The 25,600-nt window shown below is 41.1% G+C and overlaps 1 protein-coding gene across 1 annotated transcript in view; it reads right to left on the bottom strand.

Moving 5' to 3' along the window:
• Window positions 1-25,600, bottom strand: part of cubn (cubilin (intrinsic factor-cobalamin receptor)) — a 264,528-nt gene that overhangs the window by 54,067 nt on the left and 184,861 nt on the right. Inside the window, 3 exon segments of the mRNA XM_052016186.1 lie at window positions 2,998-3,215; window positions 8,998-9,124; window positions 15,781-15,969. Of these exon segments, the coding sequence (XP_051872146.1) occupies window positions 2,998-3,215; window positions 8,998-9,124; window positions 15,781-15,969 (534 nt within the window).

The following is a 25,600-nucleotide window of genomic DNA, read 5'->3' as shown; positions in this document are numbered from 1 at the left end:
GATTGCTACCCTTGAGGTCCTGTTCTTCAGCCTTCTGCCTAGCTTGCTAAACTCACTTTTCAGGACCTCATCCCTCTTCCTACCTATGTCGTTGGTACCAACATGAACCACAACTTCTGGCTGTTCTCCCTCCCACTCTAGAATCCTGTGGACCCGATCAGTGACATCCCGAACCCTGGCACCTGGGAGGCAACATACCATCCGGTGTGTCTGGATATAGTGTGGAGGAGCAAGGAATCAATGAAAAAACCTTCTGGATTTTCATGTTTAAATATGTATGGCATAATCCAGAAGTTGTTGCATGTTGTAAACATAATGAATGCTGAGGGTTTCAATGTGCGCCCTGTTCAATTTTTTCTGGTCTTTTGCTATATGAACTGTGGTAGTCATCTGTCTTTTAATGATCCTATGTCTTCTGCTGGTGACTTAACAGGTTGTTTGGTGCATTCTACAGTAATACTTTCAGAGAGCGTCTCCCCAAATCACAGTGTGGATTGCTTCCATCTAGATGCACAGCAGACATGGCCTTCACTATGCAAGAAAAACAGGAGGAGGAGCAGCAGCCACTCACTAATCCTCCATCAATTTGGCTGCCATAGAAATTCATCTCCATGATGGTACATAAGCACTGATACTAACCTACAGGTCTACAACAGAGCCAATCTCAGTGATGATGGTGTCAACAAGGCTGTGCCATTACCCCAATATTTTTTGCAATCTTCCTTGATCCAATGATGCACCACATCTTCCACAAACTTCATGCAGCAGAGCACCTCATCTTCAAAACTAGTGGGAAACTGTTCAAACCAACGGTGTCTAAACTCCAGAACTTAGGTCACCTGAACCGCAGTAGGTCAGTTGTAGAATGCAGATGATGTTTGCATTTGTGCATGCCTGGACGCCAGATTCCAAACCATTGTCAACTCATTCATTGAAGCATACGACATCTGCAAAACAGAGGTGTTCTACCAACCTACTCCTGCTGCACCACACTGCCATCCAATGATAAAGGTTCATGATGAGAACGTGGAAAATAAGGACCACTTTCCATATTGCAGGAGCCACTCTTGGCAAAGACAGGCATCAATAATGAAATTCACCACTCAATCAATAGGCCAGCACAGCCTTTGTACAGAAAAGGGTATTTGGAGATCAAAACCTCAAATTTAACACCAGTCTACTAGAAAGCAGTGATCTGTGCCCTCCTGTATACAGTACTTCTGAGATCTGAACTACCTGCAGCAGGCACCTCAAGGCACTGAAAAGATACAACCAATACCACCAGTGCAAACTCTTCCAAATTCACTGGACACACAAAAAAAGACATCAGCATCTTCTTCCAGGCCGACAGCCCCAGCATTGAGATGCTTGTTACACTCAGTCAGCTATGTTGGGCAAGGTACATCATTTGCATGCCTGACTCTAGACTCCTAAAATAGACAGTCTTTTCTGAGTTCTGTCATGGGATGAGATTACCAGGCAGACAGAGAAAAAGATTCAAAGATATGCTCAAAGCTTGACTTCTGATTCCTAGGAATCCCTGACTTGTGACCACTCCAAATGAAACATTCACAATGGTATTGAAAACATTGAGTCCATGCATTGGGAATATACTGAAGCCCTATATAAGTGGTGGAAGGAGCCTAATGCATCACAAACTATCCAACCCTCCATCCCACCATCTGTGGAAGAGTCTAAAGTTCCCAAACTGGCCTCATCAACCACCTCAGAACCCTGAAAAACGGAGTGGAAGTCAGTCTCAATCCCAAGGGACTGCCTTCTTGCTTTCACTTTCAATCACCTTAACTAGAATTATAAGATTATCTTTCCTTGTTTTCACATTCCTTTACTGAAGAAGTCATTGCCTACATACTTTATCATTTCCCTTCATTATGTTAAATTACTTAAAAAAAATCACTCTTTAGCATTTTTGTCTTCAAGAAATAAAATGCAATTTTGCTTAGTTCTCACATGATTGCTTAATGTTAAAATGCAGCTTCAATGTATAGCATTAATTTATTAAATATTACACCATGTGATTTCATTCACAATATCTGTGCTTTACAGGAATCTATCACCTCTGAGTTTCACAGCACTGAAATCATTGACTTCTAATTGGTTTCCAGTTACGGTCCTCCTTCCAGCTTTAATCTAAATATTATTAGTTCTGAATTTATTAGTCTTTAATAAACACATGCCAGAGGTATTACACACTGAAGTGCATTGCAGTCTTTTTGAATTGTTCACCATCTATCACATTACTAGAGACAACCTGTCTTTCAAACCATTGATAAATGCACCTTCTGTATATAAAGAGAAACAAACAATTTGCTGGAAGAACTCAGCGGGTCAAGCAGCTTCAACCCAAAACATCAACAATTCCTTTCCTCCCACAGATATTGCTCAGCCTGCTGTGTTTTTCCAGCAGATTGTTTGTTGCTCCAGATTCAAGCATCTGCATTCTCCTGTGTCTCCTTCTGTGGATACTCTGGGTAAGTTCTAATTATCTTATTACTCTGAGGTTCTCACTGACTGGCAAGCTGTCATTAAAGGAACATACAGTTTCCATAAATAGAGCTTTATTTGACAGTGATTCATGTGTGGTATGTGCTTAGAATAGTCTGCAACACTAAATTTATTTCAGAGAATAACACTTCAATGTATATGGATGTATTTTGAGGTTAAAACTGATTTTCAATTTTACAATGTGTTTCTTATTCTGTTCTGTTTCATTGGTTCACTGTCAGACTTGAACATTAAAATGCAGTCCTTAAATAACAAGTTCCAAAACTATGATCCTGGAATTTCCAAATATTATAATGCATGGACGAGGTTTAAGCTTAAAAATTTCTTTGGAGGAATAAAATTAAATTCTTAAAGTGTTGCACAAGAGTTTTGTCAACAGAATGTAGTATAATATTTCTGGAAAGAGAATCAAGAAAGCTGGAAAGATTCAATTATCATTTAACTTATTCTCATATTCCATTTGTCACTTACCTAACATCTCAGTATATGAAGCTCTCCATCCTCCATAACTGTGGAAGCCATCTGTTTTGAACACAAGGAATATGGAGCTGTTGGTACTCCTTAAAACAGGTGGAATTTCCGAGCCACAGAATTGGCCTAAAAGTGGTGCAAAAGTGTTTGGACCATTGTAGACAGCTACATAGTTAGAGGTACATCCTGATGAAGTGTCAAGGTCAAATTCACTGAATCTGTGAAGAAAAGCAATTTGATTAACAATTTATTAGTAGTGATTTTATAATACAGCAGACTTTCTACTCTCCTTTATGGCTTCCACTTGACAGGTACTTCGGGTAAAAGGCTAAAATACTTTTATTATGTTAATTACCCCAGAAATTATCCCATTGCATACTGAAGTACAGACATACTCATTTTAAAATGGGATTAATGTAAATTTAGTGTAAATGGGTGCTTGATGGCCGGTGTGGATCTGGTGGGCTGTAGGACCTGCTTACATGCAGCATGACTCTGTGACAGGGTTCATTTGCCAGAAGAATGCAGAAAGAAATCTCAGGAAAAATTTTTAGATAAATGTATTCTAGTACCAGTGATATGAGTGCTACAGTTAGCCTCTAATCTAATTTCTGATGAAGGGTTTTTAAACCATGAACACTAACTCTATTTGTACTACCACAGATGCTGCCTGACCTGCTGATTGTTTCCAGCACTTTCTGTTTCTGAATTAACTTGTTCATTTTTGTGACTCTACATCCTTTAGAGATGATAATTCACTGCTCTTATTGACAAGAAATAGTGAAAATATTTTTACTTGGTAAGTGGGAGTCACTGATAACGACAACGTTTATTTTGGAGCTCTTACTGTCCTTGAGCTGACTGGCTTGCCAGGCCAATTCAGGGAGGAAGAGCCAATTATATTTTTCTGGTCTGGAATCACATATAGGTCTGAGCAGGTAAGGATTACAAACTTCTGTTGCGCAGCAATTAACCAGATGTTTTTATTTTGTCAGTCTTGTAATTTCATGGTCACTCTTATTAATATGATGTTTTTTAAAATTTCAATATTTAGTTAGTTAAGTGAATTTATACCACTGCTGCGATTTGAACTGATTATCTGTCCAGGCCTTTAGATTGCTAGACCAGTCATGTATCCATTACATCATCATGAGAACAATCTCCAAAGCCAGGAAAAGCAGGATCGATCCGTCTTTACAGCACTAGCCAGGAGAAGCAGGGGTACTTCTTCCGTGCCAAATAACCCTAATTGTAAACAACATCTTACCCTTCCTCAATTTGTCCAATCTACCTTAGTTATTGACACCTCCAATGTTATGTCTTCTGAAACTTCCCTGCTCTCCTTATCTTTGTGCCTCTCTCCCAAGAGGATCCCTTTGGACCCTGCAGCATCTGCCATCATCAAAGAAACTTGTGCTCTGCCTGTGACCTTGTGCTACATAGTTCCTTGACAATAGGCACTCAACCAGCCGATTAGCTGTCATGTGGAAAATATAGGGAAACACAGTAAAATGCCTCAGGAGGTAAAACTCCACAGTTTCTTGACCATGGCTCTATAAATTTATTTCTTGCTTTTCACTGGTACTGAAACAGCATTGTTCAGCATGCTAACTACTATAAAAAGCCTCACAAAGGCAAAGATCTTCCTTTGGAAGATTCCCAGAAAAGTATTGTTGTGTTTCCTTGTGTGAAGATGTGTTATGCCAGTTGCACAGTATGCTACTGTCTTGATCTCTTGTAAGATCTCACAGTCTCCAGCATTGATCTTTGCTGTTGTGACCTTGGGAGCAAGCTCTTAAAGGGAAACATGTACAGTACAAGTAATACTCTGCCAATTACTGGAGAGTGCAGCTGTTTCAAGAACAGATGCTCCAGTGATAGGAGACTTTGGGGAAAATTGCTCACAAGAAGGGACCCAGACAGGCTGATGGAAAACATTACCAGCAGGAGATATGTTATTCTTATGAGGAGACTATGGAGGACAATAGCCAAGATTTCTTTGCAGGAGCTTGCTGGAGAGGTCTATGTAAAGGGTAATACTAAATGAGTGCAGTCCACATACACCTGCACCTCGGGAAGCTTGTAATGCAGGCAGATCCCTGTGCCAGCTCCACTGGTTTCTGCATGCCAAGAGAAAAGTAGGTTGTCTTCACTCTTTGAATGTGGAGCATGGCTGAGCTCTCTAATGTAGCAGTGATCAGCAATGTGTCATAGATCAGTGGCAGCAGCACGGAATGATCCTGAGGCTAGGAAGATGAGGATGACTGTTACTTTGAACTTCACAAGCAATGCAGTCCAGGCAGGTGTCTGAGTCTGTACTGAAGATCACTGGAGGTCACATATCTTAGCACTTCTGCGGTCTCAGTGAAGTCTGACTCATAGAGTAATACAGCACGGAAACAGGCCCTTCAGCCCAACTCACCAATGCCAATCAATGTGCCCACCTAAGCTAGTCCCATATTCCCCTAAGCCTTTCCTATCCATATACTTATCCAAATATCTTTTAAATGTTGTTATTGCACCTGCTTCAACTACTTTCTCTGGCAGCTCGTTCTAGATACGCACCACCCTCTGCGGAAGAAGTTGTCCTTCAGGTCCCTTTTAAATCTTTCCCCTCTGACCTTAAACCTATGCCCTCTAGTTTTTGGTTCCCCTTCCTTGGGAAAAAGACTCATGTAGTCATTATTCTTCAGAGAAGTATAGCTGTAAGCATAGGTCCTTGTTCGCTCTGGATGGGTAGGGTTAATTGGTGAGCCTCTTCCCACGTGGTCTTCAAGGTCGTCTGTGATATTTATGAGACCCATGGTCTATCTCCATGCCATCCAGCGGAAGTATTAACTGTAGATAAATCCCCATTGGAAAATAGTTTGGGGTGTAGAAAATTCTTGAATATGCAAGAAAGATTTCATTTTAATTGTGAGCAGTGTACTGTATAAAGTAAGCAGTGAAGCTTCCAAAGAAAGCTGTTTGAACATTGCCCCTTAAATAGTGTTGTTTCAGGAGAAGATTCAAGATTCAAGATTTGCTTTATTGTCATTTCTCTGAGTATTTACGTACACAAAAAAGCGAAATACTGTTTCCCACCAGCTCACATCAGTGCAACAAAAAGAACAGTGATAAATATCTAAAATAATCTATAAAAACATCTCTAAAATAAAACTAAAAAATATCAACACCACATATTCATATCTGTTAAAGTGTGTTTATGTATTAATAAGTGCTTATTCAGCTCGATGAAGTTCAATGTATCAGGTAACTAACTATCAAACTGTTTCTGTATTGATGTGAGTATGTACGTGTGTGTGGGGGGAGAGCTTGTCAGTGGAAGTGGAAGGGGACACAGTCTACTTATGATCCTGACTGCTTGTGTGAAAAAGCTGTTCAGCATCCTACTAGATCTAGAGCAGATGCTCCTATATCTCTTCCCCAACGGCAGGAGGGAAAACAGGTCGTGAGAAGGGTGATGAAAGTCCTTAATGATGGCCGTAGCTCTGCGAACGCAGCGTTGCTGATAGATCTCCATCAAAAAGGGGAGAGGGGCACCAATGATCCTGCTAGCTGTCTTCACCATCCTGTTGAGCTGCTGTTGTTCGTGAGCCTTGCAGCTACCAAACCAGGAGGTGAGGCAGTAGGTCAGGATGCTTTCAATGGTGCCCCTGTAAAAAGTGATGAGGTATGGAATAGGGAGGCCTGCCTTTCTGAGTCTCTGGAGGGGGTAAAGCCACTGCTGGGCTTTTTAACAATGGCTGCAGTGTTAACAGTGGAGGTCAGGTCATCCGCTAAGTGAACCCCCAGGAACTTAATGTTGTTGACCCTCTCCACAGCAGCACCATCAATAGTCAGCTGTGTATGATCATGCTTGCCAGCCCTCCTAAAATCAATCACCATCTCCTTTGTTTTGTCCACATTGAGGGCGAGATTGTGGAATCTACACCATGCTGTTAGCTGCTCCACCTCCAGCCTATATGCAGACTCATCATTGTCACTGACGAGACCCACCACTGTCGTGTCATCAGCGAACTTAGTGATGTAGCTGGTGCTGAATCTAGCAATGCAGTCGTGTGTGAGCAGGCTAAACAATAAAGGGCTCAGGACGCAGCCTTGAGGTGAGCCTATGCTCACTGAGGTGGTTCCTGATGTATGACTGCCAACTCTAACTATCTGCTGCCGCTGCTTCAGGAAATTGAGGACCCAATTGCAAATGCCAGTATCCACCTCTAACAGCCTCAGCTTTTCCACCAGCTGTTGTGGAATGATAGTGTTAAATGCTGAAGTCGATGAAGAGGATCCTGGCGTATGTATTCTTCCCCTCCAGATGTGACAGTGTGAGGTGGAGCAAAGTAGAGAAACAAGGTAGGAAAACTGGTTCGTCTGTGAGTAAAACAACTGCTATTTTCCATGCCAGTGAGGTCAAAAATTACGGGAGAGATGAACACTGAATGCTGCACTGTTGTTGACATAACTTCATTGCCCCAGAAGCATATTTGTAGCGCAAGTGAAAATCCTGCCAGAAAGTCAGGGACCAGACGTGTATGCTAAGAAGCACAGAAATGGCACAGTCTTCCCCTATTCTGGGTCAAGCCTATTTTCAGCTGCACAGACAAAAGAACAAAAATGGTGGAAATATCAAGCAAGTCAGCCAGTATTTGTGGAAGGAAAAAGAGTTAACATTTCAGGTTGCCAACCTTCCATCAGAACTCATCCACCTGAAGATGAAGCAACTGTTTTTCTCTCACTACAAATACTGCCTGACCTGCTGAGTACTTCCAGCTTTAATTTTACAGCTTTTATTTTAAATTTTCAGCAGCTGCAGTATTTTATTTTTTTAACCGCACACCAGTATTTTCATCAGCATTGCAAGAAGCAGTTTCGTGACCCATAATTCCTTTGCCCTCATCGAGAACTCAAGCATGTTGAACTTCAGCAAAAACCATTTGAAATTCCATGTACACAAGATCAATTGCACTCTCATTAACACCACCTCTATTATTTTATCAGGGAACTATATCATTAATCAAACATAATTTGCCTTTATCAAATCCATGCTGACTTTCCCTTCCCTAACAACAGGACAATGATAGCACATCAGTCACTGTTTCAACTGATATGAATTAATACAGTCTCTTAGAGTGTATGGATCAATTAATTATTAGGGTAATTTGTTAAGCATGCAATAATTTAATTAAAGTGAATGGCAGTGTGGATTATGTATGTGAATATGGCAGCCATTTTATTCAGTCACTACCAGCATCTGTAGAAACATCAGCAGTAACATTTCAAATGGTTTTTGTTAAAGTTCCATATGCTTACAGAAGCATAAATTCTTGATGAGGACAAAGGGATTATGGGCCTTGAAGTTGCTTTTCACAATGTTGACAAAAGTAGTTCTGTGTAGTTAAAAAGCAAAATACTGCAGCTGCTGAAACTTTAAATCAAAAGCAGAAGCAGGCTCATCTGATGAAGGATCTTCAAGCTGAAATACTAACTCAGTTTTTTTCCCACCAATGCGGCCTGACCTGCTGAGTATTTCCAGCATTTTCTAGGTCTATATTATATATTAACAAACTTTATGTATGATACTGTGCAGAAATTCAAGTTCAATGAAAGGAGAATGCTTAATAAATTAATCCAGTAAAGTAGCTGAGGTTAAACATTAACTGATTTGATTTGAAACAGTGATTGGAGTGCTCCCATTGGCTAGATCTTTAAAAGGAAAAAGTCAGTCAAGACTGATTGCTACACAGCAGAACCTTTAATGAACATGTCTATGAGGAAGTGTAGAAAGGATTGTGTTCTACTATGAAGCCCATTATGGTTGATTTACCAGTAACATTCATCAGTTCTTACACATGATTGATAGCTATGGAGGCGAAGAATCAAGAGGTAAATTAGTGGCCAAGAAGCTATCTCTAGCAAAAATCAATGTCTTTGGAAAGGATGGGAGGCAATTGGTGAGAGTATTTTTAAAAAGAATAGAGGGAGAAATACCTCTTTACTTACATCATTTTCACAATCTTGTTTGCTCCAACAGTGATGTGGTATGTGCAGTTTATGTTGCTGTACTGATTGTGAGAGTAAATCGGGCTGGTGAGAGTGCCAGTTGATCCATGGAATCTACCTCCACAGGCTTGAAAGTAAGAACCACAAAATAATGAGTGAGCATTCTTTCTATAGTTGCGTAACCTGACTTGCAGCCCTACAAGACATTTCTACTTTCAAAATAAGTATTATGACTTATTGCATTACCTGCAAAAGGAATCACTGAAATGTACTTAAATCAGTTTACAATATCAGTAACATCAGTGTGAAACTCATGAGAGGTAAGACAAAGCTAAACAGCATGAAAAGCACATCACTGCTCTTAGTACTGTATACAGTTTTGTGCTTTTATTATGACACATAAACAGCACTTTCAATGTTACTACTTATGTTGAAGTTTTTTTTTCACATATGGAAACACTTTTTCTATTTGATGAAATGATAGAGTGGGTTGTCTCCTATTTTTCAAAGGTCTGGGGAGAATGAGGAAAGGGTACAGTTGTTGCCAAAAATCTGATGGAACAGGCCTTCTGTCTGTCTGACATCCAACAGCTGATTTTATTTATTTTTAAGAGAAATTTGCCACACAGCACAGAAACTCCAACAATCCCCAAATCCTAATGGTATAGAGTCATACAGTCATACAACACAGAAACAGGCTCTTTGGTCCATACCAACAATCAAGTACCCATCTACACTAATCCCGTTCACCAGCACTTGGTCTGTAATGCTCTATGCGTAGACAATTGAAGAGCTCATTTAGATATTTCTTGAATGTTGTGAAAGTACCTGCCTTCACCACCACCTCAGGCAGTACATTCCAGATTTGACACCCCTCTGGGTGAAAAAAATCTTCCTCAGATTGTCTCTAAATATCATACCCCCATGCCCTCTAGTTTTAGATATCTCTGAGTTTCCTGCTATCTATATTTTATTTTATTTATTTACAGCATGGTAACAGGCCCTCCCGGCCCAACGAGTCCGTGCCGCCCATTTTTTAAACCCAAATTAACCTACCCGTAAGTCTTTGGAATGTGGGAGGAAACCGGAGCTCCCAGAGGAAACCCATGCAGACACGGGAGAACATACAAACTCCTTACAGACAGCGACGGGAATCGAACCCCAATCACTGGCGCTGTAATAGTGTCATGCTAACCACTACGCTACCGTGCCACATAATTTTGTATACCTCTATCGTGTACCTCCTCAGCCTTCTCCGATCTAAGGAAAACCAACCAATCCAGTCTCTTCTCATAACTGAAACATTCCATCCCAGGCAACATGCTGTTGAATCCCCTCTGCACCCTCTCCAGTGCAATCACATTCTTCCTATAGCCTGGTGACCAGAACTGCAGACAGTTCTCCAGCTGTGGTTTAACCAAGGTTTTATAACGTTGTACCATAACCTCCATGTACACTCTGCCGAGACTAATGAAGGCATGCCTTCTTCACCACCTTATCTCCGTTCCTTCAGGGATCCTTGGACTTGTACACTGAGGTGCCTCAGATCCTCAAAGCTCCCTAGATCCCTACCATTCATTATGCATGTCCTATCATCTTTTGATCCTCCCAAAGTACATGACCTCAGACTTATTAAATTCCATTTCCCATTGCTCTGCCCACCTTACCATCTGATGAATGTCACCTTGTAGTCCAAGACTGTCCTCCTCACCATTAACAGTACCAACAATTTTCATATCATCTGTGAACTTACTAATCACCTACATTCATATCCAAATCATTAACAGACAGTAAGGGTCCCAGCACTGATCTGTGTTACACCTCCGGTCACAGGCTTCCAATCACAAAATCAACTCTCCACCATCACCCTCTGCCTCCTATTATCAGGATAACCTGGATCCAATTTGCTAACTTGCCTAGACTCTAAACTTTTCTATCAGTTTCCTATGTGAGACCTTGTCAAAGGACTTGTGAAATGTGATAATCTCAATGTGAAATGCATTTTCTTAGGATTGGAATGATTTGCATAGCTCAGGTAAGCTTCATGCATGGTAAATGCTTGTAACTGGAAACTCAGTGATTGTGGTTGGGAAACATGATGCCTTTGCAGGACTTGAAAAGTTTGGCACAAAGTAAGATGGCCAAGTGGAAAGATTTCTATTTCTGTGACAAATATGAAAGAGGGTAGACTGCAGTGCATGAAATAGGTCTAACCCACAGGTGTTGATGTTTAAACGTTACTTTAAAAATTCAGACTAATGCAGCCAGCATTTCCGGGAATAGTAAATTTCCCTAAGGATGCAAACAAAATGGAACCCAGTGATAATGATAGAGTTCACATTCTGCACACTGCTGCTGAATGTTGCTAAAAGGTTCATCTAAATAAAACAAGAGATACCAGTCACATCTTCCAATAATGCATTGTATAAACCATTAATACTAATTTTATTAATATTAATTATGTACTTTAGCAGCATACTACTTAGGTTCAGGATGAATTAAAAAGCCTTTGCTCTTACAGCCTTGACTCGGAAATAAATATTTCTTAACCTATGTTGTAATGTGCATTGATCCCACAAATGAATGTTCTGTCATATTATCATTACACAATGTCTGATGATAATTGCTGTATGTCAGGGGCATAAAGAGAATTCTCTTTTTTCATTATTTCTTGAGAGGGAAAACAGTCCACAGCAGTTTGTCAAAATCAAGGACAAGCGGTGAGGTCTTATTCTAGAATGTCTTACCCTGTCCGAATAGAAGTGTGTCATTATCCCTGACCATCAGCCAGTAAAGGATGGGGACAATGATTAATGGGAAAGAATGAATAAACTAAAAGGTCTATTGTGTCACTCCTCTTTTATTTCTTCCTATTAAGCCTTATATTAGATTTTAGCTAACCATCCCATGAAATATGTACTTAGGCTGATAAGTGATTTTGATATTGATATTGATAAAAGAATATAATTGTGTCATAAATAGATATGATCTTTGCCCATAAGTCAATGAATGCATAATAATCACAATATATTCTAAAAGGTTAAGGCTGGTCTTCACATTTACATAGAATAGTACAGCACAGAACAGGCCCTTCGTCCCACAATGTTGTGCTGACATAGCTAATCCCTCCTACCTGCAGGATGCCCATATCCCTCTATTTTCCTCTCATTCATGTGCCCATCCAAGCCCCTCTCAAAAGCCCCCAATGAATTCCCCTCCACCACCCTATCAGGCAATGCATTCCAGGCACCCACCACTCTCTCAGTAAAAAACATACCCCTCATGTCTGTTCTGAATCTACCCCCTCTCACCTTAAATGCATGGCCTCTGGTATTGGATCGCTCAGTAATGGGAAAAAGATATTGCTTGTCCACCCTATCTATGCCCCTCATAATTTTATACACTTCCAACAGATCATCCCTCAGCCTCTGCTGCTCCAGAGAAAAGAAGCCAAGTTTGTCCAGCCTCTCCTGATAGCACATGCTCTCTAATCCAGGCAGCATCCTAGTAAACCTCCTCTGCACCTTCTCTAAAGCCTCGACATCCTTCCTGTTGTGAGGTGACCAGAATTGCATGCAATACTCTAAATGCGGCCTAACCAGAATTCTATAGAGATGCATCACAAGTCAGTTTCAATTTTATAGTTTATTTGTAGTAAACAGATTTACTGGCAGAACCATTTAGAAAGTTCACAGATTACTGCCTGATAGTCATCTCATTTTGTGAAATTTAACTACATCTTTGGGTGCCCATATTATGCTCTTATAATGACAGGGCATTTCCACTATAAGGTTTAGTGATCAGTCTCCTGTACTATGAATAGAAATTAGACCTCAAGCTAAAAGAACCAAAAATAACTACAGAAAATGTACTAATGAAGGCACTCCCCTTTAACTGGATAACTGTGCATGTGATGTACCTAAATTAGAAGAAACCATAAAACCACTTTATTTTCCCGTGGTGCCATCAATTTTTTTTTCATGAGTTATTGATTTTTCAGCATGTATTTCAAAAAGATTAGCAACAAGATTGCACAGAAGCCTAAAATCTCAATTAGAAGGAGAAACGGTTGTACTTTTTATGTGTATATCATACATTTTCAAGGACTCACACCTAGTTCCTACCCATTCCATGTCATGATTTTGTGCACATCATGACATCATAGATGTGCACAGTGTGCTGTTCAGACTTACTGACAAAAAAGCTCTCAACCAACAATCATTCTTATTCTGTCAAAGTAATGCTGGGAGCGTGTAATGTAAAAAATGGAAAACCATAATGCATTTAAATGGTTCCCACTGGGACATAAGATCTTATTTGCACTAACTCCCATACAGTGATTTACAGTCATGCCCTTTTACAGCCAGGCAGCACTGACAAAGATCACAGCAAATATGCATCAGATGCTGTGATCTATAGCGCTGATGATTAGTGTGGCGGCAGCCCACTTATGACACCGGGACCCCACTTCCGCACACTGAACTATTTCTGATCAAAATTTAATGCAAGCTCTTCCATTTGAAAAGTTAACTGTTCCTCTTACCAATGAAGCTGCCCGAACTGCTGAATATCTCCAGCATTTTTGTTTTTCACTGCACCATTTAACCCTTCCCCCATTCTGATTCAACCATAGAACAATACAGCACAATATAGGCCCTTCGGCCCACCATGTTGTGCTGACCTTTAAACCGCACCTAAGTCTATCTAATCCCTTTCTCCCACATATCCCCCTATTTTAAATTCCTCCATATGCTTACCTAACAATCTCTTGAACTTGACCAACGTATCAGCCTCCAACACCACCCCAGGCAGCGCATTCCATGCACCAACCACTCTCTGGGTGAAAATCCCCCCTCTGATATCTCCCTTGAACTTCCCACCCATTACCTTAAAGCCATGCCCTCTTGTATTGAGCATTGGTGCCTGGGGTAAGAGGTGCTGGCTGTCCACTCTATCTATTCCTCTTAATATTTTGTATACCTCTATCATGTCTCCCCTCATCCTCCTTCTCTCCAATGAGTAAAGCCCCAGCTCCCTTAGCCTCTCCTCATAATCCATAATCTCCAATCCAGGCATCATCCTGGTAAATCTCCTCTGCACCCTCTCCAACTGTTCCTATAATGAGGCGACCAGAACTGGACACAGTACCTAACCAGAGTTTTGTAGAGCTGCATCATTACCTCATGGCTCTTAAACTCGATCCCACGACTTATGAAGGCTAACATCCCATGAGCTATCTTAACTACCCTATCCACCTGTGAGGCAACTTTCAGTGATCTGTGGATATGAAACCCCAGATCCCTCTGCTCTTCCACACTCCCTGGAATCCTGCCATTAACCTTGTACTCCACCTTGGAGTTTGTCCTTCCAAAGTGTACTACCTCACACTTCTCCGGATTGAACTCCATCTGCCACTTCTCAGCCCAGCTCTGCATCCTATCAATATCCCTCTGTAAGCTTTGACAGCCCTCCACACTATCCACAACACCACTGACCTTTGTGTCATCTGCACACTTGCTAACCCACCCTTCTACCCCCACATCCAAGTCATTAATAAATATTACGAAAAGTAGAGGTCCCAGAACCGATCCTTGTGGGACACCACTAGTCACAGCCCTCCAATCTGAATGCACTCCCTCCACCACAAGCTTCTTTCTACAGGCAAGCCGATTCTGAATCCACACGGCCAAGCCTCCCTGGATCCCTTGCCCTCAGACCTTCTGAAGAAGCCTACCATGTGGAACCTTGTCAAACGCCTTACTAAAATCCATGTAGACCACATCTACTGCACTACCCTCATCAATCTTCCTGGTCACCTCCTCAACGAACCCTATCAGGCTTGTGAGGCAAGATCTTCCCTTCACAAAGCCATGCTGGCTGTCCCTAATCAGTCCATGATTCTCTAAATGCTTATAGATCCTATCTCTTAGAATCCTTTCCAACAGTTTACCCACCACAGATGTAAGGCTCACTGGTCTGTAATTCCCTGGACTATCCCTACTACCTTTTTTGAATAAGGGGACAACATTCGCCACCCTCCAATCCTCCGGCACCACTTATGTTTTCCTTTCCCCTCCACTTCCTGTCCTCTCCCCCTTTCCAACTGTCCTTCACCTTCCTCGCAGCCACAACAGCTGCACTGGAGAGAGTTCCCACTGCTGATTCACCTTCCATCGGGCAGCAGAAGAGTGAGCTTGCAGTTGCGTCCTGTGGACATGCAAGTCAGCTTGGAACGATTTGAAATAGGAGAAACCCACAAGAGCAATTGCTTAAAGTGAGGATGCCCCAAATCAGCAGGCTTTTTTTTGTTTGTTTGTTTTGGCGACACCTGATATGGTGACAGGACAAAACATAGCTCCCTCTCCCTCCCCCTCCCCCCACCCTTTATATAACAAAGTTGAGTGAGAACCAATTTCTGGGCTAGAATGATGATGCTTGTTCAATCTGTATTATGCGCACTGGATTTGTGGATTCACAATTGTTAACCTCATGCACCAACTGGTCTTAACCTTAGCTTCAGGTATGAAGGGAAGGTGTTTTCTTGAGGTGAAGTGACAGGCAAATTTTTAAGGGAATCATCCTCTGGTTCCAAAGCTGGTTATCTCAGAATGACAAAGATGCAAGCATGGTCCCATTCTTCTGGTTGCAGTTGTCAACTAGCATTTGGAGATTGAAAAACACTTTTTTTTTAAAACACCACAGGGAGCTCATTTCCTAAAAAGAACAAAACTAAAGCAAGAACTTTGTACAATGGTATTGGTAATTCCACAATAGATTACTCACAGGCTAAATGATAGTTGGCCACAAATCCAGTTTGTGCCTCAATACTGTCTGTACTGAAGACCAATAGCATTGGGCCGTAGGTACTGATTGGACCAGGGATGATAGAACCGCAAAGAGTAGCAACAGTATACCCACTTGCTGTAGTCCCACTGTATATCTTTAAATTATCATACGCACAAATTGAATCCTCTGTAAAAGAGAAGAAAGTATGACATTAATGGATCAGCTTATGATTAATTACTCTGAGAAAAAGGAGAATAGGACCAATTTGATTATTCAACAAGAATATGACATTACTGGATGGGCCGAATATCCTCCTACTGTGTCTTAACTCCATAACTTTAATTTGACTTGCTTTAAACTTTTGCTTGGGATTTGTTTGAAAAGCATTATTTATTTACAGTACAGACAACACTTTGAAACATTGAAAAATAAATGTGTGAGCTCGACACAATCTGGATAAAGAACTTTCAATTTAGGGCATTGGATTGGCTTCCAATCCAATGCCCTAAAATCCCTGCACAACTGGTGCACCAGGGCTGCCATGCAATCTACACAAGTTGCTGGGGAAGATCACCGAAGGTCCCTTAGTCCGCTTTGCGTGACCTCTATCACCTCGAAAGACAAGGTCAGCAAAGGCACAGAACACACCAAATCAAACATTACTTTTGACTTCAGCATAAAACACTTTTCCATCCACATGGTTTGGTAATAATACTGGAACTTAATAACAGACAGAGTGAAAGGATTACCTTTACTGGATACACTACAGCGATTTAAGAAATCTCAGTGCCATCTTCTCAAGGGAATTTAGTGATAGACAATTAAACTTAACCTTCTATTAAGAACCACATTGTAAAAATAAATTAAGGAAGCATGACCACAAGCCTACTTGAATTCAATAACAACAATGAGATGAAAAATTATCTATTACACTACAAAAGAGCAGATCTCAATCAGAATGCATTAAACCTCATGATACACGCAGACCCATTTCTATCCTATTCTTTCTCAATACTTTGATGTCATTCCTAAGACCATGATACCCCCCAGGAGATCCCACCTACCAAAATTACTGGTAACTTGGAGAAAATTGAGTTGTAAAACATAAAGCTAGATTCTACTCACCATTACTTGGTTATCTGCCAATGACAGTTCAGCTTCGACTTTTATGCTGGTGTGTATGCCTCCTCCATTTTTTTTACCTTTTTCGTGGGGTCACCATTCCTGAACCAGTCCTCTAAAGCTAAGGTTCAGATGGAAAATCCATCCAGACTCTCTCTTCAGCATATCACTGCTCCATCACTGGACACGATAGCGAGTCCAGAAAAGGAGTGGACTACCAGATACCTTTGGGATATATTTGACTGCGTATGTACAAAAGCCAATGCCTGATACCTGGTAGTTTTGCCCATTAAAATATTATAACTGCAGCAATAACAATTGTTCTTTAATTCCTATGTTGTTCATACGTCCACCAAAATGCAAGTACCGTATAATTCAGCTTCTGTCAATAAAATGGTTTTTGACAATACCAGAAGTCAGCACTAAAGGATGTGAAAACAGTTCCACTCTCCAGCAGTAACAATTAGCAAATTATAAAATTGACATTGTTTGCTCTCCATAGTGCTTTTGCTTACTTGCAAGAAAGATGATTTCCTGCCCAAGCAATTGGCCTGCTGATAAATGGCAAAACCAGAAACAGATTGCATTTACAGCGGCTTCTCCTAAATTGTAATAGAGTGCACAGGAAGGTTAATTTGAAATATGGTCATATATCTTTCTGTTCAGCTGAGATGCTATAAGTGCTAAAAGAATTATAACGAACAAGGACTGCATATTGATGCACAAACATTAAAATATATCTGAAATTCATTAAAACTGTCAGATAATTTAAATTGTGTAATTCTTTTCACACACAACCTTCCTCCTTTTGTTCCCACTCCACGTGTGCTCTGCACTAATCTCTGGCTTGGATTATTAAAACAGCTTTATCTCAGCTTTAGGGAAACTACCCCAATTGTTGCCTTTACCACTTCCTCTTTCTTGCCCACAGGGAGCACTTCAGCTTTTCCTTACACTCCTACCATGGCAAAGTGCCATCGATCTCAGAACATCCACAATCATAAATCTAAGGTTTAACTTCATTTGATGCAAATTATACAAAAGCATGCATTCATACTTATGTACACTGGAGCCAAATACTGCAAAATAGACATCGATACAAATTATATAAAATTCACCACAAATTTTTTGCAGAAAATTATAAAGAAATGAACAAATTCAGCTTTTGACTGCATACTGAATCAGAATCCGATTTATTATCACTGACTTATATGACATGAAATTTGTTGTTTTGCGGCAGCAGTACATTGCAAAGACATAAAAATTATCATAAATTACAAAAATAAATAAATAGTGCAAAAGAAAGAATAACGAGGTAGTATTCATGGATCGTTCAAAAATCAGCAAACTCTCTTCCTCCCCCCACCCCCTCTAAGTGTCACGTCTGGAGAAGAGGAATGGCTTTGGCTATATAGAATAGCCTGATTATCCTCACATATGAGTTTGGCACCTCACCTCTAGTCAACAAAGATGCAACAATCTCTGTGCAGGCCCCAGATTGCTACCCTTGGCATCCTGGGATAAATCAGATCTGGCCCTGGGTACTTATCAACCCTTATGCATTCCATGACACTTAACTCTATCTTCTTAATGCTGACATGCTGCAGGCTATCAGCATACTCCTCCCTGAACTCACTACCTTCCATGTCCTTCTCCTTGGTGAATACACATAAGGAGTGTACATTTAGGAACTCACTCTTGGCTCTACATATAGATTATCCCTTTGGTCCAAGGGGACCCAATCTCTCCCTGGTTCTTCCTTGGTCCTGATATACTTATAGAATGTCTTGGGGTTTTCCTTAATCTTACTTGACAAGGACATTTCATGGTCACTTTTTGCCCTTCTAATTTCTTTCTTAAGTTCTCTCTTACACCTTCTACATTCCTCAAGAGACTCACTTGATTTCAGTTGTCCTCAGATGATTACTGTCTCACATTTTCATAAAGCTGACGTAAATTAACTAAGCTTTCTTCAAACTAATTTCTTAAGTATCATACCTATACAACTAAGATTTCACATAAAAGGTAGATTGAGTTATATCAGGTTCACAGGATAGAAACAAATCATTTGAGCTAACAGCAAGTGACTAGGAAAGCAAAATTACGTGAGTCTTTATTGCAAGGTGTTTGTGTACTAAAGTAAGGAAGTCTAGTTGCATTTGTGCAGGACTTTGATAAAATCACACATGAAGTCATATATAGTTTTGGCCTTGAATAAAACCAGAAAATGCTGGAAACACTCAGTAGGTCAGGCAACATCTGTGGAAAGAGAAATGATTATAACTTTACAGGTCAAAGACCCTTCGTTAAAACTGAGAAAGAGAGAAAAAGAGTTAGTTTTAAGTTGCAAAGTGGGTGAGACCGATAATCCCTTTATCCTTATTGGTCCCTCCCTCACCCTCTCTGCAACTTAAAACTAACTTGCTTTCTCTTTACACACACTCTTTTACTTTTCTCTTTTTCCCAGTACTGATGAAGGGTCTTCAACCTGAAACGTTAACTCTGTTTTGCATTTCACAGGTGCAGTTTTAGTCGTGTGAACCTTTTTTTTTTGTATCTTTTCTGGTGTCTCACTTTCCTTTTTACCATATGCAGAGAAGAAATATGCACTGTTCCTTACCTGCGTTCATAGAAGAAAAACCGAAGCAGGGAAAGGCTGCACAGCCCTATGATCTTGCTCCAGCATTCAATATGATCATGGCTGATTCTCTGTCTCACTAACATATTTCCTGCTCTCTTCAGATATCCCTTTATGCTCTTTGTGTCTTGAAATCTATCTATCTCGCTCTTGAATATATTTAGTACGACCTCCAAAGCCTTTGGTGGTAGAGAATTCCACAGGTTCCCCACTTCCTGAGTGAAGTAAGTTCTCCTCAGCTCTCTCCTGAATGTCTTACCCTTTATTCTGAGACTGTGACTGTGACAGGAAGCCCGGCCCAACACACCCACACACCCAGCCAGGGGAAATATTCTCCTTGCATCCAGCCTGTTGAGCCCTGGCAGAATTTTGTATATTTCAATGAAATCCCCTTTCATTCTTCCAGTCTCTACTGAGCACAAGCCTAGTTGACCCCATCTCTCCTCATACCACAATAGCACCATCCCAGGAATCAGTCTGCTGAAACTTTGTTGCACTTCCACGATGGTAGGTCTTAAGTAAGGAGACAAAAACCGCACACAATAGTCCATTTGTGGTCTCACCAAGGCCCTGTATAATAGTAGTAAGACATCCTTGCTCCTGTACCTGAAACCTTTTGCAAAGAAAGCCAACATGTCACTTGCTATTCCCATTCAGGCTGTTAATGTGCAGGCAGTTGATAGCTTCATCTAAAATGCATACAGAGTAAATTTTTTTGCAACTTCTAGAAGGCTGCCTGCTCTGCCTCAAGAGTCAAGAAGCAGAGGGCATTGCCTTAGGGTGGGCTGCCAGCACTTATGACTGAGAAGAAATTTCTTTCCTCAGAGGATTAGGAAGAACTTGCGAAGTTGCGAGTCTTTGGAAGTCCTTGACACAGAGAGCTGTGAGGAGAGCACCCGAGTACATTTAGAGATGAGATAGGTAGATTTCTAGACAGTAAAGGAATCAAGCCTTATCAGGAAAGAGCAGGAAAGTGGGCTTTATAAATGTCAGATCAGGCATGATTCCATTGAATGGCAGAGTAGATTCAAGGAGATGAATAGCCATTTCTGTTCCTGCTTCTTATGGTCTTGTGGAATTCTCTACCTTAGAAGGCTGTGGAAGTTCAGTCACTGCATAAGTTGGAGAATGATCTCAAAAGGTTTTTGGGCACTTGAGGAATTAAATGATATAGTGTTAGGCCAGGAAGCTGGAGTTAAGATAGATTAGTCGTGACCTTAGTGGTTTAACAAGGCATGAATGATCATATGCCCTATTTCTGCTCCTATTTCTTACTTAATGCTATAAATAAAGGCCTATGTGATATGTCCTTGGAACACCAAAGATGTAGCTGCTGTGACAACTGCAGTTCGTCACCAGGCTATATCAAGTTCCCTACTGGTTTGTCTGCAGACTTCTAGAATACAAAATATGCTGCATAATGATGCACTCAAAGTCTCATGTATGTCGGCCAAGTGTCAGGGCTTTTATACCGTTCTACAAGTAGTTGAAACAATGAATGCCCTGTCTTTTCTGTGTTGCTGCAACATAATATTAAATGTTATGGTCATTGCTCAGCTGAATTGGCCTACAATACACTATTTTGCAGTATTTCAGACAGGCTATTTGGAACGTTTCTTAGTTGGAATCCCTGGAGGAAAAAGAAAACAAATCTGAGTCTGTAGTGTGAATTCAGCCATCTTCTTTGAGGTAAAATCAGCATTCAAACAAAGTTAGCTTTTAGAAATGTCTTTAAAATTTTATCGTGTGCAGTCAACATCGCTTGGCAAAATTTTGATTCCAGGGATAGATTTCGAACCTTGAGGTAGGTTTTGAATCTGGGGAAAATTTTCCCCCAACAGCAACAATGGTTGTCATTTATGTCGTGCCTTTGAATCCACAGTACCTTGCTAGGAGGTCGGGATGTGTTGCCAGTAACAAGAGCATAAGTGGAACTAGTGCTAAGAGGGGTCATTATGACTTTATAAACACAGATGCAATACAGACAGAATTGCTGTGGCATGAACTACTGCTCTCCCCACAGCTGCACTTTGCTGTATCAGGCTCAGCCCTCCACTGGCACTCCTGCAGCAGTGAAACTGATAATGTGATCTCATGGCCAAATGGCTCAATGTGCAATGGCTGCCACTGAGGGCTGGTATTGGATGGGCTGAGGTGAGTGGGGCTAAGGCCACAGTGCTGAGGTGTGGGGCTCAGGGCCACATCCTGCCTGGAGCAGCATGTGTGGGTCACTGGCAGTGGCTGTTCCATGTAGTGACAGACTGCCCAGTTCTCTCTCATCAGCTCCTGTTGAATGTGATATAAGCTGCTGTTCCCTCCTTGCTTTTTTTTGGCTGTACACATCTTCTAAATCCTGAGATATCTTTATGGGTACAAGCTCAATGGTGGCTACTGGTTGTTAAGTTTGTTACGGCAGAGAAATCTCTGGGCTGGGGAGACTTGTGCAGCCAAACAAAGCAGCTTCCATTGCATCCAATGCGATGTCACCACCTGCCATTTGTCAGTACATGATGCAGCCACTGCTGATCCCCAGCAATGCCCACTGTTATTGTGCTGGCCAGGATATACACCTGAGCCCCACACCTCACTGCTGAGAGTCCACACCACTTACCCAAGCCCTCTGGTGGTAGCAAAAGCATGGGTGCGGGTTTCAGGTGAGTGGAGGCAGGGACAGAATTGGTTGATGCTGCAGAGGTAAAACTAGTTTGTTTTCGTGATTATACTGGGATGTGGTCTGAAGCTTTTAGAGGTCAAATATAAAACCAAGGTTGCAAACTCTGGTTCAGTTTCAGTGGTTAGAGAGAGGAATGGCATCAGTGGCCTAGGAATGGAAGTTGTGACGGAGACAAAGATGATGGCGGTAATTTTTCCTCTATTTAATTGGAAGAAATTTCTGCATTCAATTTTGGATGTCAAGAAAGTTTGAAAGACAGCAGATTGGCCAATGGAGATGAAATAGAGTTGGATGCCATCAGAATACAAGTGGAAATTGATACTGGCTTTTCCGATGTTACTCAGAAGCAGCCTGTGGATGAGAACAAGGGTTGGTTTTGCTTCAAATCACCGCAATGTTCGAATTTATATATTTTTGTTTACATGACATTTTAGCTAGGTCAAACTGATCTCTGTTGATTATTTTGTATAAAGAGTTATGTCAGCTCAACCACAAAGGTAACAGAGCATTTGCTTTATCTCTTCTCCCATTTAACAGAAGAAAAGATGAAGTGTATTTTCATTTGCTGCTTGTAAGATGAAGCAGCTAAACAATTTTGTTTTTAATTGATTTAAATAAAGCCCAAAAAATATTTATACCAAACTTCAGATGTTGCTTAATGTGGCATGGTGTCATGACAATAACCTTTCCCTCAATGTCATCAAAACAAAAGAGCTGGTCATTGACTTCAGGAAGGGGCATAGATAGGGTGAATACACTCATCTTGTTCCCAGGGTTGGGGAATCAAGAAGTAGAGGGCATAGGTTTAAGGTGATTGGGGAAAGATTCAATAGGAACTTGAGGGACAACTCTTTTACACAAAGGGTGGTATGTATGTGGAATGAGCTGCCAGGGGAAGTGGTTGAGGCAGGTATAATAACACCTGGATTGGAAAGATTTAGAAGGATATGGGCTAAACGCTGGCAAATGGGACCAGCTTGGATGGGGCATCTTGGTCGGCATGGACCAGCTGAGCTGAAGGAACTGCTTCTGTGCTGTATGAACTCAATGTTCTCTATGAACTCTAAGGGGGGGGGGGGGGTGTGCATGCTCCTGTTTATATCAACAGCACTGAGGTCGAGAGGATTGAGAGCTTCATGTTCCTAGGAGTGAACATCAGCAATAGCCTGTCCTGGTCTGACCACGTAGACACCATGGCTAAGCACCAGCACCTCTACTTCCTCAGAAGGCTAAAGAAATTTGGCATTTCCCCTTTGACCCTCACCAATTTTAATAGATGCACCATAGAAAGCATACTATCTGGATGCATTACAGCTTGGTATGGCAACTGCTCTGCCTGGGACTGCAAGAAACCGTATAGAGTTGTGGACGTGGCTCAGCACATCACAGGAACCAGCCACCCCTCCATGGATTATGTCTAGACTTCTCACTGCCTCGGCAAAGCAGCCAGCGTAATCAAAGACCCCACCCACTCCAGACATTCTCTCTTCTCTCCCCTCCCATTGGACAGAAGATACAAAAGCCTGAGACCACGCACAACCAAGCTCAAGGACAGCTTCTATCCCACTGTTATAAGACTATTGAATGGCCCCCAGTATGATAAGATGGACCCTTGACCTCACAATCTACCTTGTTGTGACCCTGCACCTTAATGTCGGTCTGCACTGCACTTTCTTTGGAATTGTAACACTTAATACCGCATTCTGTTATTGTTTTCCTTTCTTCACTGTACCTTGTTACGTGACAATAAACCAATTTACCAAGTTACCATGTTGGCAAACCTTTGAGCTCCCAACTCATCATGTGAATCAGTGTTATTAAAAGTTGTAGAAAGAAGTCTGTATCACTTAGTTGATTTCTTAAAAGGAATGTTTCCATCTTAAAGGAGTGTTGAACTAAAGGCTAAAGGTGATTATTTTAATTGCAGACATTGGCGTGTTTTCTTTTACCAATGGAATTTCTAGCTGCCATAGGGAATTGGAGATAAAATTTGGCCTTGAAGTTGAACTTCTGTTATGGTGTCTGGTTCTGTCAATGGACCTTTTAAAATTGTGTTTTAATTAAGTTACAATGGGAAATAGCTTTTGTTTCATCCAGTCTAAATCTTTAAAAACTCACACAGAATCTAAGCCAACGCAAAATAATTAGTTTATTGTAATATGTTTGAAATGCGGCCTGTGTGGATAACTGCAGAGAAGTTAACCCCTTCAACTAACAACTTTTTCATTCTGCATGCCAGACAATGGAGATTAAATTGGGAAAGAGGGATAAACCTTGACTAAACCTGCCAGTCCAGCAATAGGATTTATTTTTAGTTTAGAAATGGAAAATGAACAAAGTCACAATATATCCCATATATTAGGATATATTGAAACATTTCTGTGATTAAATTCACCACTGGATATTAATCTGATTTTGAAGTATAAATTAGGAAAATAATGGTTAAGAATGGGTAATCAATGGCTTTTGATTGGAAAAGTTTGTGTCCTTGTCTATGAGAAGCAAAGGATAACTTGCAATATTTATGTCGTGGTGCAGATGTGATTGGTTGAGAAGGGTCAACAAGCTGAGGAAATACATGCTGAGCTTATACTGAGGGCCAGATCTCATGCACAGTTTCTTAATAACTGTGGTTAGAGAGAGAGAGAGTGAGACAGAGAAAGAAATAGAAAAAGACAGGAGAAAAAAGAAGAGAGAGAGACAGAGGGACAGAGAAAAAGAGAGACAGAGAGAGAATAGATAACTCTACATCATTGGGCCACTGATGCAAGATGCATGGAGGGGCTGCTTTTGAAACAATCCAGTAAGAACACCACTCAACTGGACCGCTGGATTTGCCAACTATGAAATGACATTGAGATGATCAATAAGACTGACTCAAGAGACAGTCTCAGGGGGGATATAAGCACTGGTCACATATATCCAGCAATCTACATTAAGAGCTTTGTGGGGTTTCCCATATTTTACAGGACTGTTGGAGGATTACTGGCAATGAGCACCATACTCCTATGTACTGTTTAAGAAAGGATCTGGTTGACCCAGTGTGAAGGTATAACTTGGTGAGAGAGGTCCACAACTAGGACTAGAATCTGGACACTGGGAAGGAAGGTGACCCTAGCACTGATTCAGCCACTGCCACTCACACATAATGACATTGAAAAAACTAATTGGATGGAGGGATACACAAGAGAGACTACAGATGCTGGAAATCTGGAGCAACACGCACAAAATGCTGGAGGAACTCAGCAGGTCAGGCAGCATCTATGAAGGGAAATGAACAGTCAAAACTTTGGGCCGAGACCCTTCATCAGGACAGGTCCTGATGAAGGTTCTCGGCCCGAAACGTCAACTGTTAATTTCCCTCCATTGATGCCACCTGACCT

The sequence above is a fragment of the Pristis pectinata genome, chromosome 5 (genome assembly GCF_009764475.1).
Source record: "Pristis pectinata isolate sPriPec2 chromosome 5, sPriPec2.1.pri, whole genome shotgun sequence".
NCBI lineage: Eukaryota > Metazoa > Chordata > Chondrichthyes > Rhinopristiformes > Pristidae > Pristis > Pristis pectinata.
The sequence above is the reverse complement of the archived record's forward strand: the minus strand, read 5'-3'. Positions and strand labels throughout refer to the sequence as shown.